Source organism: Dipteris shenzhenensis, chromosome 17 (genome assembly GCF_047967505.1).
Source record: "Dipteris shenzhenensis isolate YYH24624 ecotype China chromosome 17, Dip_SZ_1.0, whole genome shotgun sequence".
In the NCBI taxonomy this organism is placed as follows: Eukaryota; Viridiplantae; Streptophyta; class Polypodiopsida; order Gleicheniales; family Dipteridaceae; genus Dipteris; species Dipteris shenzhenensis.
This window is the reverse complement of record NC_141612.1, coordinates 2,577,877-2,596,654: the sequence shown is the minus strand read 5'-3', so window position 1 is coordinate 2,596,654 and position 18,778 is coordinate 2,577,877. Positions and strand designations below refer to the sequence as shown.

Sequence of the window (18,778 nt, the reverse complement as noted above, 5' to 3'; positions counted from 1 at the left end):
ACAGAGAGGCTATGATGCGCGAGGATCAACGCAAGTGGGAGTATGCTATGCAATCAGAGATGAGTTCACTTATGAAGAATAAGACTTGGGACTTGGTTTCTTTGCCACATGGAAAGAAAGCATTGCCATATAAATGGGTCTACAAAATGGTCACAGGTGATGATGTGCCTAGGTACAAGGCCCGTTTGGTCGCTAAAGGGTTCAAGCAAGAGAAGGGTGTGGACTTTGATGAGATATTCTCTCCGGTTGTGAAGATGACCACACTTAGATGTATGCTTGGACTAGTGACATCAGAGGATATGGAGCTTATGTAGATGGATGTCAAGACAGCTTTCTCGCATGGGGATTTGCATAAGGAAATTTACATGGTGCAACCAAAAGGCTTTGAAGAAAAGGACAAAGAACATTTAGTTTGCAAGTTGAAGAAAAGTCTCTATGGTCTTAAGCAAGCACCTAGAGAATGGTATCAGAAGTTTGATGCTTTCATTCGATCCCAGGGTTTTAGAAGAAGTGAAATTGATTACTGCCTCTACACTAAAAGGGCCAAGGATAATAGCCTGATAATCTTGACACTATATGTGGATGATATGCTATTGGCTAGCAAGAATACTTATGAGCTAGATGCATAAAAGGCCAAGTTGTATGAGACCTTTGATATAAAGGATTTGAGACTTGCAGGTCATATTCTTGATATGCGCATCACGCGTGATCAGAGTAAGAAACTCCTTTGGCTTTCACAAAAAGAGTATGTTACAAAAGTATTGCAGCGTTTCAATATGGAGGGGGGAAAGGAAGTGAGTACTCCATTGCCTCCATATGTGAAACTGAGTCATACAGATAGTCCCAAATCAGATGAGGTAAGAGCCATGGTGGCCAAGGTTTCTTATGCATCAGCAGTTGGAAGTCTTATGTATGCTATGATAGCTACTAGACCAGACATTGCATTTGCAGTGGGAGTTGTTAGCCGGTATATGACTTATCCAGAAAAGAGGCATTGGGAGGTAGTTAAGTGCATCATGAGGTACATGAAGGGTACCAAGGAGATGTGCATCTGTTATGTGTTCACCTTTGCAGGTGGTGCGGTGTTGTGGATGTCTCGCGCACAAAAGTGCATTGCTTTGTCTACCACAGAGACTAAGTAGCAACCACAGAGGGTTACAAGGAGGCTATATGGCTTAATCGGATAGTGAGAGATTTGGGGATTCATACAAGTGTATAGACATTACATAGTGATTCCATGAGTGCTATTCAGCTAGCACAGAATCCGGTCTTTCATGCAAAGACCAAACACATTAAGTTCAGGTACCATTTCATCACGAAGGTACTTGAGGACAAGCGCATAGAGCTTGTCAAGGTTCATACAGATGATAACCCTGTAGATATGTTGACGAAGAGTCTACCTAGTTAGCGGTTTAAGTATTGTCGTGTATAGATGAGCATTGGATAGTATGCTCACTGATTGTTCTCCCTTAAAGACACATTGTCCTTTAAGTGGGAGGTTGTGGGGATTAAAGGTCACTGTGCCTTTACCCCGGTTATGTACAATACTTAAACACATATATAAATGAATGAAAAAGAAGATTAGGGTATCTTACACCCACCAAAACTTGTGTGGCTCTCTGTTTCTCTCTCTCCCTCTTCCGTTCTTGCTTCCGTTGAGAGCACTCTCACCCCCCCCCCACTTGGCGATCAGGTTAGGACACTAGGACCCTACAAGCTCACTTTCAATGACTTCAATATATCAATAACAAAGCCAATGTTAAATCCTATGCCACCAAAGAATTACAAAGAATTGAGAAGAGGACCGTAAGTGTAATAGATGATCACAAGCTCAAATTCAAGAATAAAGTTGCTCTCTTTTGCTTCTGCTAGAATTAGGAATCTTGGAATGAGGAGCTTCTTAACATTTCCACACACTCTTTTGCTTCTACTAGAATTAGGTTGCTTGGAAACTTGATTCAAAGGAGCTGCTTCACACAAGCTGTAAGTTGAATCTCTGTTCAAGTTGCTATATTGTCTTTGTTTTTTCTTTACTAATCTCCATTTCTCTTTGAAAGCTCCATAAAGCAAGCAGCTCACTTCTCATCATCTTAGAGAAAAAATGAAAGACACCCACGTCCAAATCATGAAGTGCAACCTATGTGCCTCCAAATGTGCTAGGAATCACATCAAAAGATGGAAGCAAATGTGCTGTAACAAATTACATAAAGTGTGACTTAATTGCCTAGTCTGATTTTCCTGAACAGACAAAAAAAAATAGTCTTTCACCTCCAACAAAAAAATAGTCATACTTAATTGGTTGAATATACATGGACGGCCAGATCTTTCTCATGGTTGTTGCTAGAAACAAGGTGATGATTGTTCAGCCTCAAGAGAGCCTCTAGGGATGAATAAGGCATTGGTACCATCACAAATGCTAGAACTAGCAAGTACTGCTGATATGAAATAATCCTTGTGGTTTCATTTAACCACAATCATAGTCTAGTTTGACAGAAAAAATAATGCAAAGAGATAATATCAATCACGAAGTCAAGAAAAATACTTCATGAAGGTAGCTCTTTAGGAAATTCTGGCACCAAGGATAATAGTAATTGATACAGAAACATTAAGGAGTTCCCAAAAAGGCTCAAGAAGATTACACATTTAATTCTTAATTTTGTGGCATCCTTCATACATAGGGATACTGTTAAGTACCATTCTTTGAGGGATACCATGCCTTACTTGAAAAGTTAAATCCACTAAGCCTTGAGCTGCTTTACATACAGTTTAACACTTAGTCATGAACTGCATTCATCCTTTTCAATGTCCATGCACCACAGCAATCAATCATGCAATAAGCATATTAAATCCAGTGCTGTTGTGCTCCAAATAAGCAATATTTCTTCCTTTCTAAAGATATCTTCATATCCAGCATTTGATGAAACATGATGTAGTCTCCGAGACAGTAAACCACCAATTTTATACTGGGTTATTGAGCAGCAATTTAGAATTGAGCAGCCAGCACCTTGATAAGATACACCCCTTTTGCCCCCCTGTGTCTTCGATGACTTCTAGATCCTTGAAAAGAATTTTCAGATTGTTTAAAAGAATGTAAAGAATCATAAAAACCTGTACAATGTACAAGCAACCTCAAGCAGGATTTTCACCTTAAAGGTTGTACATTATTAAGCCTTGACCCAACTTTCTTTTGAAATTTAACGAGACATCAGATCTCAACAACTTCCATTAGCTCGTGAGCAAGCTACAATGGGTCAGAAATCCCATTTCAATGAATCACTTGGAATGCTTCTTGAAAGAAAGCATACACTTGATTTGTAGGCGATGAGAAAACCCTCAAAAGAAGGGAGGCTACAGAGCCAAAAATGATTATATCCTCATAGCTAAGGCCTTCTTAGCCAAAGGACTAGAATGTGGATTCTTACGTGCAGAAGATTGTTGGTGCTCTTCTGTGAGATACCGACCGTCATTTCCGAGATGTAACTCAGTCACTTCAAACGAACCTTTTGTCATCTCCCTTCCGACCTAGAAAGGAAAATCATCCACTTGTGTAAACTATACTATGCATGAATGCTTCTGTTGCAATGGACAAAAAGCCAACTATACATCAATCTTGATCAAAGCCCACTTGCAAGATATGAATAACATTTACCTTCAGGATAATGTAAACCTTGAGAGAGCTGCTGAGTTGTGTTGCACGTTGCTTTTTTGTCAAAAATTCGAACATGACTGGATCAACTCGGAGTAATACCTTTGGCCACGTTTTACCGCCAAAATGAGTGCTCTCAGAATTATTATCCTATTAATCGCACAATCAAAGTTAAACAAGAACAATCACCAATGCCATAGCAAAGCATGATGTAAAGAAAAAAAGAAAATGCATTAAAGGCGTGTATCTTGCTTTGACAATTTTTGTTGAATTCTTGATGCTTTATAAGATGAATTTAAAATAATCTCAAAATCCAAACTCCTATGAATCCCTGCTCTTAGAATATCATAGACACTCTAGCAGCACGTGCTATCTACCAAGTAAATGAGGCATGTACAATGGTTGGCTTTCAGATGTGCCATATATTGACTGACACAGCTAATGGCATAAGAGATGTCAGGCCTAGTGGTCATGAGATAATTAAGCTGCCCACTCACTGCCTGTACAATGTGGCATCCACATTTGGCTCATCCACATCAGTGTCCAATTTCAATCCTGTTTCCATGGGAGTGGAAAATAATTTGTTCTCATGCACGTGAAATTTTCCAACAAGCATTATTCACGCTTTGTTTCACTTACGAAAAATCCATATGTGAACTGCCATACTTCTATGCCCAAGAAATGAGTCGACTGCCCAGGCCCTAAATCTATCATTTCAACCTCTTTGCATAGCGCTGTTTTGAGGTGCTCTTTGAGTGCCTGATCATTGCCTGTAATGAGAAGATTATCCACATAGAGAATGTGTTATGCTCTAGTTGAGACAACATGACCTCAGAAGGGGTAGTGGGCATTTTGCTTTTTGGAGAACCATCTAGTCTGCGCCATTTCGCCCTCACCAAGGACCTTGACATTAATTCCTTTAACCGTTTACATGAAGGACAATAAAATATAATTACAAAAGTCGGTCAGGGGCCTAAGTGCACCAAAAGGTGTAATTTCCATGGGCAAATCGAATTATGAACGTACTCCAAGAGGAGTAAATGGTGTATTTAACTAACGCCCTAGAATTGTGCATGTGGCATGTGGAATCATCTAGGTCAGCACAAGTTACTGGCACACATTATGCAGCATCTTTGTTTGAATGTTGTCAGGTAATCACTGCTCTTCAGTTACTCCGTGCTCGAGACGTTCTCGTGGGATCTCGTGGGCTCAGGTCTGTGGAGAAGTTTCAATTGTCGAAGAGATTTCCTAGAGATCATTTACAACTGGTTTTAGGTAAATGCAACAGTCATTGGAATCATCAAGCGAAGTTGACAGGACAAGGAGCATCTGTTTTGTTTCTCAGTCTCAAGTTCAAAGATTTAGGCAGATTGCGGTTTGTGGGGGTTAGGCCTGTATAGCACGGCACAAGTGAAACAATATTTCCGTCTGGAGTTACAGTTTTGAACGTTTGGATTTTACAGTTGTATAGGTTAAAGTTTTGAGCATTTGGATTTTACAGCATGGGGACAAAATGGCTCTTCTTAAATCAAATCAATTCAATTAATTAGTTTGTTTTTGGTGCATGAAGGCTAATTAACCTATGTTTTTCCATGGTTAATTTATTTTATGCATAGGCTAATCTTTAGGTTAATCTATGTCTAAGAGGGGCTTCCCCAAACATTCGAGAAGGATTCCAACCCAAAACATTGTTTGTCTCACAAGTGAGCTCTACCACTAAGATATAGAGTAATGGTATAAGCCCCTTTTGTTATACTAATATTATAAATGCTCCCTCATCCCCCTCCCCCTTTCGGATGCCTTTTCTGTAGGCCATCTTCTCTCTTTTCTAGTGATGCCCTATGGGCCCTGGTATGTGCCTTGTAGGCATAGTTATAGGCACTTAGTGTATTTTGTGCCTTTTATGCCACATAGGACACTTAGTCCTATGTGACACCTAGGACACTTAGTCCTAGGGTCTACCTACAAGTACTATGTACTTTTCATTTCATTTCAGTCTAGTTGATGTGACGGCTGATATCCATCGCTCTTGAATCTTGTGCTTGCTCTACTTTCGTTTATCGATCCTACAGTGGTATCAGAGCCAAGGTTTACACTTGTCTTCCAGCCCTCCTCAGCCCCTTGAGCCCTCCATTGCTCATTGGAAGTCTGCTCCTCTGCTGGTCGTCACTGCTCCAGCCTGTTTGAGGCTCTCCAGCTTCTGTCCAAGGGTTCCAGAGTCTTTTCGTTGCCACAAAGTTCCTCATTGCTGTTTCCAGGCTGAGGCGACTGCTTCTAGGCCCCAGCTGCAGCATTTTCGAGGTCTTCTACAGTACCCATGGCCATCTGTCACCACTTTTGTACTGCAGGTCCAGGCGCCCAGCTCCCGTGACCTCTCTAGAGTCATCTGCAGGAGATGTCCTGCTATCGCGACCTGTTCAGAGCCCTCCAAAGGAGACACTAGCAGCCACGCACTCAGTTCGAGGTGTCTGAGGGCTGTTCCAGCTATGCTCCAGCCGCCTTTTGCACTTCAACCTGCTGCAGCAGCTCCGTGGTCTGTTATACTCTACCTACAGAGGTCTTTTAAGTCTCTGACCTAAGCTCAGAGGACCAGAAGCTGATTCACAGGCAACATTTGCAGTCTTTTACTGTTTTTGACAGTTTTCACTGTCAAACCCTAATTTCCAACATAAAAATTTTTGACATATGGACCTTCAACCTGTCAATACAACACCTTGGACAAGGTTGACAACTGAAATCATTCCAAAATTGAAGTTTTCAGTCAATTTCAGGTTCAGGACTGTCACATTGTGCCACGTCATCACTCAGGTCAACAAAATTTGGGGCTTTTGTGTTGGGAGCTCAATTTCATCTGGTAACCCTGTTTCTATACCTTGCTGCACATATTTTCAGTCAATTTGCTCTCTCTATTTCATCATCTGAGCAAGAAAAGGGACCCTATTGCCTTTAGGCCCATTTCAGTCTCCTGGAAATATCTGTTGTTAGCTCACAGGTGTTTGGGACAGTAAATCATATTTTTGCAGTTTAAAGCCTTGAGGCTATACTTTGGTCACTTTGTCAGTGCATTTCTATCAGTACTATTTACAATGGTTGGGAACAATCACGACTTATTTGGCATTCTTCGTGAAGATGATAAGTTGGATGGGACCAACTATCCGATGTGGTCCTATCTAATGAAACATATTCTTGTTGCAAGGCACTTTTGGAATATTGTTTCTGGGGTTGATCTAAGGCCAGCCAATGCTACAGTGGTTGCCTCTACTGCTGGTCCCTCTACAGAGGGTACTACTCCTGATGCCTTATCTTCCAGCACCCCTGCTATTGCTCCCCCAACTCAGGAACAATCAAGATGGGATGCCAGAGATGCAAATGCACATTCCTGTATTGCTTTATCATGCAAGAGAATCATTATTCCACACATCCGATCTTGCAGGACAGCAAAGGATGCTTGGGACAAATTGGCTTCTCTTTATCAGATTCGCAATGAGGCACGTATTGCATATTTAAGAAGGCAATTGCAGGGAGTCAGTATGAATGAAGGTGACTCTATGGATGCATACCTGACAAAGGTCAAGGACCTCATGGAACAACTTGCCAATATTGATGAGGTGGTGCCAAATTCTCAGCTTGTCAGTACCACATTGAATGGACTGCCAGATACATATCAAGGGTTTGCTACAACCCTTCGATTAGTGGCCATGGGTAATCCAGACCACTGCTCTTTTGATCAGCTAGTCACTTTGCTTTTGCAGGAAGAGCAAAGTCGAGCTAATAGACAAGCTATTATTCTTGATCATGCATTTGCTTCACAGCAGACAGGAAGAGGCAAGGCTTCCAAGCCTATGGGCAAGCCTAAAACTGCGCATAGCAGTGGCAATTCCTCCAATGCATCTAAAAATACAGCAGATAAGTCAAAGAAGAAAAGATGCAACTATTGTCGCAAGCCTGGACATGACATTTCAAAATGTAGAAAGCGCATTGCTTCGGAGAAAAAGAAAGTAGGATTGGCAGTTAATGCCTCACATGCAATTGAATCCCACGAGCCAGCAGATGCTTCACATGCACATGCTCTCCAGGATGATTGGGCATGGGCTGTCCATTGTTCATTTGATTCCTCTCAAGTTGATGCACTTTTTACTGCTAATGATGCTCAGTCTTGGTATTTTGATAGTGGTGCTTCCAAGCACGTCACCTCTTGCAAACAGTTGTTTCATTCCTTAGCTAATGCGCCTCGAGGAGGGACTGTCACATGTGCTAATAATGATTCCTATGCTGTAAAAGGAATTCAAGATGTGCAGCTCACATCCATTTCAAGCCATCCTGTCACTTTGACAAATGTTCTTTTTGTGCCTGGAATTGAAGTCAACTTGATTTCAATTTCAGCAATTGCCACTTCAGGTTTCATAGTAATTTTTGATGGAAACAGATGCCTAGTATATGATCTTCGTGATGACAATGCCATAGTTCTCACTGGCACTTTGAAAAAGGGCCTTTATCACCTTGACGATCACTCAGCTGCACTCCCTATTGAAGCATTTGTTATTTCAGATTCACAGCTTGCTGAAACTCATCTTTGGCATGAGAGAATGGGTCATCTCAATTATAGAGCTCTTGCCAAGTTACATTCACAGGACATGGCAAATGATGTACCTCAAACTTACTCACATAGTTTCCAAACATGTGTGTGAGGATTGTCTTTTGGGTAAGATGCATCAGTTTCCTTTTCAAAAGAATTGTCCAAAACTCTCACAAAGGAAATTGCAGCTAGTGCACAGTGATGTCTGTGGCCCAATGAGGACAAATGCCATTGGGGGTACAAATATTTCATGACTCTCATTGATGACTTCACAAGATATTGCTGGGTATATGCTTTAAAAGCCAAATCTAAAGTGTTCTCATGCTTTCAGAGTTGGCTGAATATGGTTGAGAATGAATCAAGATGCAAGCTTGTCACCCTCAACACAGATAGGGGGGGAGAGTATATGTCAAAGGAGTTTGATGCATTTGTCTTCACGGGGCATTGTTCACTCATGCACTACTCCTTACACTCCTCAGCATAATCCTGTTCCTGAAAGGAAGAACAGGTCCACAATGGAGATGGCCAGATGCATGCTTAAGGCTAAGTCCTTGCCCAATAAATTTTGGCTTGATGCAGTAATGTTTGCCAACTATGTGCTGAACAGATCACCTACAAGGGCATTGAAGACTGTTACACCTTATGAAGCATGGAAAGGCAAGAAGCCTTCACTTTCATACATGAGAGTTTTTGGGTCTCTTGCATATGTTCATGTACCATCTCAGCTGAGACATAAGCTTGATGACAAGGCAATCAAATGCATATTTATTGGTTACAGTCAGGAGAGCAGAGGGTATAGGTTATACCAACCAAATACTGGGAAGATTATTGTCAGTAGAGATGTAATCTTTGCTGAACATTCGGCTTCTCCTCTTGTGGACTGCAAAGCTAAGCCAGAAGTTGACATGTTTGATGCCTTTGACTCTTGGTTACCTCTGCCTTCCTCAGAAGGGGACTTTGACCAGCAACATGAGCCTCCTGTAGGCCCTCCAACAAGCAATGATCAGCTAGTACCCCATGCTGATTTGAAGGTTTCTCTTCCAGCAGTGATTGACGAAAGAGCTGTCAATAGACAGCAAAGGCAAGTTCCCAGATGGCTTCTTGATACATTAAGGGACAGCAAACAAGATCAACCTTTTGCTGCCCGGACAATAGACAGATGCATAGTCACTTTCTTGAGTTTGCACGCCTTGCTACAGCTTGCAATGAAGAGCCTTTGTGTCATAAAGATGCTTTTGACAGCAAAGAGTGGATGGATGCAATGAAAGCTGAGTTACAATCCATTGCCAAAAATGACACATGGGAATTAGTAGATCTCCCTCCCGGCAAGCATGCCATTCGTACCCGGTGGGTCTACAAATTAAAAAGGAAATTTGATGGCAGTATAGATCGACACAAAGCCCGTCTCGTTGCAAAAGGGTATGCCCAACAACAAGGCACTGACTTTGAAGAGACATTTGCTCCCACATCTAGGATTACTACCATTAGATGTGTCATTGCCATTGTAGCCCATCATCATTGGCAAGTGCACCAGCTTGACATTAAAACTGCTTTTCTTCATGGGGATCTGCAGGAAGAAGTTTATGTGACACAACCTCCTAGCTTTGAGATTGTTAATTCTGAAAACAAGGTATGCAGGCTTAGAAAAGCCCTTTATGGTTTGAAGCAGGCACCCAGGGCATGGTATGCCAAAATTCATGCACACTTACTATCCCTTGGTTTTCAGAATAGCCCCACAGAACCCACTCTTTATGTCTGTGGGAGTGGATCTGATTTTTTAGTGCTGATTTTATATGTGGATGATATGCTCATCACGGGCCCAGATACTCAGCATATTGCAGCTTTCAAGGTTGATTTGCAGTAGGTTTTTGAAATGTCAGACATGGGACAGCTCCACTATTATTTGGGTATTCAATTTGCTCATGTTGAGGGGGTATCATGATGTTACAGTCCAAGTATATTGGACAGCTCCTTGATCGTTTTCAGTTCGAGGATTGTAAGATAAAATATTTTGCACCCCCTAGTGATAACTGTGGCATCTCACACAAATCAGTGTGCACTAGATCAAGTGGTGCTCTATTCTGGGGAGATCTCCTCTTATGAGAAGTCACAGAATGCTTGCCAAAAATACAATGATCACAAGTAGGCAAATCTGAAAAAGAGAGAGGCGGCAGATAACCCAAACGTGACAGTTCTTGCATTCCTTTAACAGACATGTGTCCCAACCGGCTATGCCACAATGAAACCTTTGGCAGCTCGGTTATGGCAACAACATGATTACCCACACTAGAAACATAAAGAGGATACAAGGTATCACTCTTAAAACCCTCAGCCACTACAGTCTGGCCATCAGTAATCACCCATTTGGAATCCCCAAATGTGGTGTGGTAACCACTGTCATCTAATAAGCCAGTGCTAATCAGATTTTTCTTGATTTGCGGCACATGGCGAACACCATCAAGCATAAATGACTGTCCATCAGGAAATACTATCTGTATACTGCCAATCCCTGCAATCTGACATGCATAGTTGTTCCCAAGATGAACAACTCCATGAGTACCTGTGTAGGAAGTAAACCACTCCCTATGAGGAGTAACATGAAAAGAGGCACCTGAATCCAAGAGCCAGGTGTGCATGTCATGGCCATCAATAACCAAAGCATGTGCTATTACAGCAGAAGAGCATAAAACATCATGTATGTCACTGTCACTGTCCTCTGCTGCAACATTCACTGCATCCAAGTCATCTGCCTTGGCCTTGACTTTGCCTTTGCTTGCATTTCCTGCATCCTTTGTTTCAGCCTTCTTGGCTTTCTGATCCCGTATGAACTTGAAGCACTTCGACTTCACATGTCCCTTCTTGCCACAATAAAAGCATTCAATGTCCTTTTTGCCACGGGACTGACTGCGGGGTTTGGACTTACTAGCAGATCTCCCCTTCTGCTGAGTCCTGCCTCTGTCCTGTACCTGCAAAGCATTTGAAGACTTGCTGCCCGCATTATTCTTCCTGCTCATCTCCTCCATAAGGAGAGAGCTCTCTACATCAGCATAAATAAGAGTGGCATTCGTCGAGTTTGACAGGGTGGTCTTGAAAGTGTCCCAACTCTTAGGGAGGGTACACAGCAAGAAAGTAGCCTTGAACTCCTCATCAAGGTTCAACCCCTGTGCAATCAGCTGTGTAAAGATAGCATTGAACTCACTCAAGTGTGAGGTCATAGCTGTACCTTCCTTCATGCGAAGATCAACCAGCTTCTTCAGCCAATAAACCTTACTGGCTGAGCTCTTTTGGGCATATAATTCTTCTAGTCTTTGCCATAGACCATAAGAGGTCTTTTCAGCCTGTACATTGAACACAAGAGTGTCTGAAATAGTGAGCATGATAGCTGCCCTCGCGGACAAATCAAGCTCTTCCCAGTCATCAGCTGCCATATCAGATGGCTTGACACCCTTCACCCTTATGGGCTTAGCAATCTTCTTTAACAGAAGTACATTCAAGCACTGTTCTGCCCATAATGCATAGTTATGTGCTCCTTCCAGTTTCTTTATGTTCAGAATTGAAGAATCACCTCCTCCTGATGCCATATCAGATGAGGAAAGTACCTGACTCCTTGGAAGTAAAAAAGGCTGAATAAAGGTTCTGATTTCTCAGAAAAGGCCTGCTCTATTCTAGAGCCAGAAGCACTCTCAATGGTGCTGTTTTTTACTGTCAGTAAAATCTGCAGCAAAACAGTAAATGTCCCTGCAACTACTGTACCTTCTGACAAACTGTTTTGAGCTCAGAGAGGCATAAAAAACAGTAATTTCAGACTGCTGCTGCTGCTCAACAAGTGCTTAACAGTGCACAATCATCTGACAAAACCACCAACACTGCTGTAAACACTGCTGTACTGACTGTACTGATCACTTCTCCCACCTCAGATGAGGTATTGCACGCACTGAGTTAAATTGCAGAAACCACTTGACTAACACCCAAAAAAAAAACAGTAAATGATCCTTCAGCCTATCACAAAGCCTGCAACAGTAAATGGGATAAATCCCAAGCAATCACCCTTATACCAAGGGAAGAAAATGCATCTGAAGATCTCTGTCGGTAACCGAAGTGCTATCAAACAAAGTCTGGGCAAAAGCCCCTTGATCTGACACCTGAATCAAGTGGAGAACACCTCAACACTGAGGTAGCATGCAATATGAAATCTCTCTGACACTTGTACCTGACAATGTGCAATGCATAGACTGCCCCTGTGTACTCGGTAACAATACAAATCACAAAATACAAACACCAAGAAGAAAACCTTTTGAGCACTGTCAACGATGGGCAGTTAGGGACCGAGTAAACTCGATGCGCCCTGACCAAGCGTGGCTCAACTGAGATTTTCAAAGTGCGTACAAAGAATGTGACCTGCAACAAATGTCACCAAATGCACTGCGGAAACAAAGCAAATGTGTGCTCCCTGGCTACACACTACCTCAAGGCATATACTGCAAACACATCCAGGCAAAAGCCCTTTGAAATGGTCACCCAAAACTGAGAATTGCACTCAGTAAATGCATAGAAGCTTCTGCAAAACAAGCATCTGACCTTCCTGAATGACAAGTAACTGCACAAACACCACCACTGTGGCACAAGTCACCTCAAGCGTGAGTGACACGAGAGTACCTGATGTACCTCAACAAATGCACAGTATACTGCTAGAATGCTCCAAGAATGTATCAGAAATGCTTCATGTACTGCTGTACTTCTGTCCCTGCAGAGTACAGAGTACCTGCTGTACTTCTGTCCTCGGAGCAGCACGCTTCCCCCCAAAAAAAATCGAGTTGAGTCTTTGCAGCAAAACAAACAAGTCCTGCTGTACTTCTGTACCCTGCTGTCGACGCCAGCCTTACTGTACCTGCAGGTGGATGAAGGACTGTCGTCCGTACAGTTGTACGGCAGTCCGTACGACTGTACGGACAGTCCGTACGGCTGCCGTGGAATAGCTGCGCGACGCAGCTATGGAGCTGCCTGATGCAGTATCGCAACCCGACGACGCCCTGATCTGCTGCCCTGCGCCCTCACAATGCCTCGAGAGGCTTAGCAGCTAGTAGCAGCTGCTGGCTGCTAGCTGGATGCGGCGCCTCGAGCTGCAGCTAGCAGCTCCTGTGCAAGGAGACCCGCGACCAGCGACCACTACCGTGACCACGCCCGTGACCTCGATCTGACCCGCGCCCGCGCTGTCGCCCTGTTCGCCGCCGCCTGCGCACTGTTCGTCGCAGTCCGTCCGTACAGTTGTACGGACGACGTACGGCCGTACGGATCTGGCCGTACATCCGTACAGAAAGGGGTAGGCAAGGAAGAGGAGGCTTGGGAGAGGAGGCTCTGATACCAGTTGAGAGGGGAAGAGAAGTGGAAGGGAGCAAGAGAGTGAGAGTGAGAGAGAGTGACACTCTAGTGCGGGTGTGAAGTGAGAGTGAGCCACACCACAAACTCACTTATGTTTTATTAGGATTAGGTTTACCCTATGACTGTCTTAGGACAGTCATAGGTGTCCTATCTTTTAAAGAAGGGTTGGCAATGTGCCTTTACCCCAACACTATATGTATCTACCACTTCTACGTGAACCAAGTATCAGTCAACGAGTTTCACTATATTCAATTAAATGCAACCTAATGAAGTATGACATCAGCTATCAGAGAGCTTGTGCACATGATTTACAAGCAACAACATCAGAATATACACAGCAGGTAAACGCAAGACAAGCAGCCGTTCTCAAATATACTTACCATGAGACGAAGAATCACACGCTCAATCTTTGAGAGTGTTGTTTCAAGCGATTCAACCCGACCAGTACCATGGCAACACGAACAAGGATCACTTATCATGAATGTTACACTTGGACGGACCTGCAATTAGTTTATTTGGATGAAAATCAATAGAATCACTATCAGGGTTAAGAAGAAACCGCATCAACCCAATTTCTGATAGCAACAATATTAAGCTTGCATCTGTATAACTTGCTTCAAAGGACACTCCCTCAGTCTCCCTTTATTAGAACTGTCATAGTTATTTAGAAAAAGATGAAAACTGCTTTAATTTATTCACTACCAGAGGTGGACATGAGATAAGACAGCAGCCCTTATTTTGAAGCTCACATACTGATAATTGGCAATTGATTGGACACTTTGAGAGCCCGATTTGTTCTGTAAGATTATCCTGGCCACAAGCAGTTTGAACTGGTTTTATTTAAGAATGGCATTGAAAAGCAGATCATCTACGGGAAACTTGGATACAATACTCTAGTCCCTTAGGATTATGCTCTTAGATTGCTTACCCAGATAGATACCCAGGTTTCAAGAGAAATTGTTCGAAAGCCTCCCTTTTCGAATTATTCTTTCACTTGGCTTGTAGATTTTACACTTTAGAGCAGCCACTTTAGTAGCCAATTTGATCAGACACCATTTACATGTAAGTTTTCGTAGTTCACTTGTATCCATTTTGCAGATGATAACTCATTACTGCAGACGATAACATATTTCTGAGTTAATGAATATGGACTCCTTCACCGGAAGAGGATCAGGGCCATATGCTATCTTAGTAACTACGGGTTTGCTCATTCTTTGTGATAGCGTGGACCAAATCCGAATTCCAAGATGGTCCACTTTCCTAGCTCACAAGGGATCTGACGCAGTAAAGATGACTTTGAGAAACTGCTTCCCCTTAGCAAGATGTCTAGTTCTTCTAATACATGAAAGATTCAATGGCATTAGCATCACCTCTCACAAAGAGAAGAAAGGAAGATAGAGTTTCATAACAACTACAGGGACTACATAATGTGGTCAAAGAGAAGTTTCATGGGCCTATGAGACAAGGTACGATCCGCTAGGGCCCTTGCTGAGTGATATACTAAAGACCCCAAGAACCAGGACTGAGAAAGCAAGACACTATGATCTCAGCCCCTGGCAGCCCTATGGTGGGATATGAAGATATCTCTTATCTACCTCTATTGGGTCGTCTCTTGCTGGCAGTGGGGGAGTATGGCCTCCACGAGCTCTGTATTTGGTGGGCCATATCAAGAGTAACGCCTCGGCTCTGATGCAACCCTTTAAGTAGAGCCATGATAGGTTGGGCCTCCACCATGCGTGCTCTAGTCAACCTCTGCCCTATGCGTGGTCTCTATGTCTTTGGCACCACAACTCGATGTCGTCTCCTCCCATTACTCCACTCTGCCCTCATATCGTCTAGCTCTTCCTCCTCCACTCGACTATGTCCTAGGGCTGACTTGAACATATAGAAGTCAGTGACATGCCATTGTGCCCGGTCTAGCTCTGCCTCCTATGTCACCGTCACCTCCTATTGTCTGACCTGTCTCAAGAGGTCTCTTCGTGTTGCCACATTTGAATAATGTAAAGACCAATGCATCAGCTGCAAAAGTGGCCCAAACATGTGCCCCTCCTGAAAAAGGCAGTGGTATTGTCTTTGAATCTTATAGTAGGCTGGGCATGTATATAAGAAGTGCTTCTCTGTCTCCACCTCCTCCAGTGTGCATAGCTTGCAGATCCACTCCTGGTGTGCCTATGGCTCTCCCTGTCTTGATCCTAGTTAGTGGGGTGAGAATTGCAACTGCCCAATGGCAATCCTCAATGCATGTCAGACTCGTCTATCACTCCAAGTACTGGGGTCTGATAATAACTCCATCCTTTGATACTCTCAAAAAGAGATCGTGATAGAACTAGATCTTGGTGGGGAACTCTTGTAGGAAGAAGTGCATACAGAAAGCAAGAAGATGGAAGCTCAAGCTCAAAGAGTACTTGCTGTAATGAAAATTCTACACAATGAATGGAGGCCCAAGAGAGAGCCAACATAACAAAACCCTAGGGCTAAAAGGCCTAATTGGACTAAGTGTCCTAACTTAACTGTACCTAACTAGGCCTACAAGGCACATACCAAGGAATGAGTGGCACCTATGGATAGCCCATAGAATGGCCAACAAACCCCTCTCCATGGTATGGGCTAAAGTTCATGGACATGGCTCAGGATACATGAATATCTAATGTCATGGTTGCACATGTTTATTATGTAGGGATATAGCAAGCTATGACGGTACAGAGTACAACAGATCAAGTCAAAAGGTACTAAGTTTAAAGCTTGCCGAAAAGCTTCAAACTTAGGTCGACGTAGAGCCTTCGTAAAAAGATCTTCCAAGTTGTCTTCAGTGGGAACATAAGACAACTGAAAATCACCTGCTGATAATCTCCCTCTGACATAGTGATAGTGAACCTCAATATGCTTTGTGTGAGCATGGAAAATGGGATTCCGTACAACAGCCAAAGCACTCTAACTACCAGTGAAGATGACGGTAGGAGCAGTCTGGACATGCATAAAGATCTGCAAGTAACTTCCGGAGCCAAACACTCTCCACTGTAGCTGTAAACGCTGCTCTCTACTCAGCCTCACGGCTAGATGTAGCAGCTACAGTCTGCTTCTTGCTGAACCAAGAGATAAATGAAGTACCAAGCATGAAACAGTTGCCACTATGTGACACACCGGTGTCCAAACAGCCAGCCCAATCACAATCAGCGAATCCATGCATAACAAGTGAAGAATTAGCCTCATAAGGAGGCCTACATGCTAAGTGCCTTTGAGATACCTCAAGACACGCTTTACGGCCTGCCAATGGTGTGTAGAGGGACTGTGCATATATCTGCTCAAATGTGAGACAACATACTGAAGATCGGGTCTACTATGGCATAAATAAATCAAACAACCATCTGCCTGCTGATAGAGAGTGACATCACATGCACTGTTGTCATCCTCAGAAGAGAAGCGAAGACCAGGCTCTAATGGTGTGCATACTGGCTTGGGTTCTTTGCTAGTCTCTGTCTATATCATTCTATCCCTTCACCTTTCAGTCCTATATCTCTACTTTCTGGCCTACCTTTTTACATCTGTTTTGCGACTTCTTGTGGGCTTTTCTTTGTCTATTTGACTTATACAGGAGATCATGGCTACCACAAAGATTTACTCACATAAGAAACATAAGCAGGATTTGCGTCAGGATGACCTTGAGCAAGTCTCTCTGGAGGCCCAATTAGTTCATGATGTGATGCACAAGGGATTTGAAGACACTCGCAAGGATTGGAAAGACTCTGTTCCTGCTGTTGGGATCATGGTTGAGGTTGATGATATTGTGGATCTTGTGCGTGAATATGCCAAACATTGAAAACCCTGCAAAGCTGTCCAATATACTTGGATTGTGACATCAAAATGTCTTTCCCACTGCTAGCAAATTGAATGCCAGATAGTAATGCAAAAGAACAAGATTAGACATAACAAATTTCTTCTGCGAGTCAAGCTTAAAAGCTGCAGATTGCTCAGCATGTCTCCCAGTCACAAGCATGTCATCCACATAGAGCACTAAATTCAGCAAATCTGTCCCACTCTTGCGGATGTAAAGGGTAGCCTCAGTAGGGCTGTTTTGAAAGCCAAGTGTAAGCAAATGAGCATGTATCCTGGGGTGCCTGCTTCACTCCATAGAGGGTTTCTTTAAGTGGCATACCTTGCTTTCAGAACCTTCAATCTCAAAGCCAAGAGGTTGGGAAACATAGACCTCTTCCTGCAACTGCCAATGAAGAAAAGTTGTCTTAATATCAAGCTGATGTACCTCCCAATGAAAGCAGGCAGCAAAGGCAATAACAATGCAAATAGTAGTGATCTTGTTTGTGGGGGCAAAAGTCTCCTCAAAGTCAATGCCTTGCTACTGAGCATAGCCCTTAGCAACAAGACAGGCTTTGTAATGGTCCACTAAACCGTCAGCTTTCCGCTTAATTTTACGAAGCCACTTAGTTCCAATGGGATTCTTGCTTGGAGGCAGAACTCCCAAGTGTTATTCTGATAGATAGAAGCCAATTCAGCTTGCATAGCCTTCAACCAACAATCACTTTGAAAGGCATCCTTGTGGCATAGCCTTCAACCAACAACCAACAATCACTTTGAAAGGCATCCTCGTGGCATAATGGCTCTTTATTGCATGCTGTAGCAACCCATGCACAAGCAACCAAATTAGCATGCTCTTTCCGGACAATTGCTCTAATACAGGCTGGCAGAGAAGTATCCTGTTTGCTGTCTTTTAAGGTGTCAAGGAGCCAACAGGGAACCTTTTTGGGCTCTTGTATTTCAGCTCCCTCTTGGTCAAGGGCCTTGTGCACAATGTCCTGATCAAGCTAAGGCATATCAGGCTGTAAATGAGGCTGAATATCATGCTGCACATGTGGCTGCAAATGACGAATAGATGGAGGAGGAGCAACCTCAGATGTGACATCATCATGAGCATCTGACGGAAACAAAGGCATCAAGCTGTCAAAGAGATCTGGGGGCATCAACAACCGGCTGTTTTTGACAGTCCAGCAAAGGCACAGTGGAGGATTCATCAAATACAACATCCCTACTGACAAAACACTTGCCCGTGCGGGGCTGTTAGAGCTTATAGCCCTTGCTCTCTGAGCTAAACCCAATAAAAATGCATTTGACAGCTTTATCATCCAACTTGGTGCGTGTCTGAGAAGGCACATGAAGCATCCAAA

At 43.2% G+C, this 18,778-nt stretch overlaps 1 protein-coding gene across 1 annotated transcript in view; it reads right to left on the bottom strand.

Moving 5' to 3' along the window:
- Positions 1-2,865: 2,865 nt before the first annotated feature.
- Positions 2,866-18,778, bottom strand: part of LOC147891520 (ribonuclease E/G-like protein, chloroplastic) — a 100,359-nt gene continuing 84,446 nt past the window's right edge. The window contains exons 9-11 of the mRNA XM_087388379.1: positions 13,982-14,101; positions 3,650-3,796; positions 2,866-3,522 (exon numbers count right to left, since the gene is read on the bottom strand). Of these exons, the coding sequence (XP_087244505.1) occupies positions 3,367-3,522; positions 3,650-3,796; positions 13,982-14,101 (423 nt within the window). The 3' untranslated portion in view covers positions 2,866-3,366. The remainder of the gene's footprint in view (positions 3,523-3,649; positions 3,797-13,981; positions 14,102-18,778) is intronic.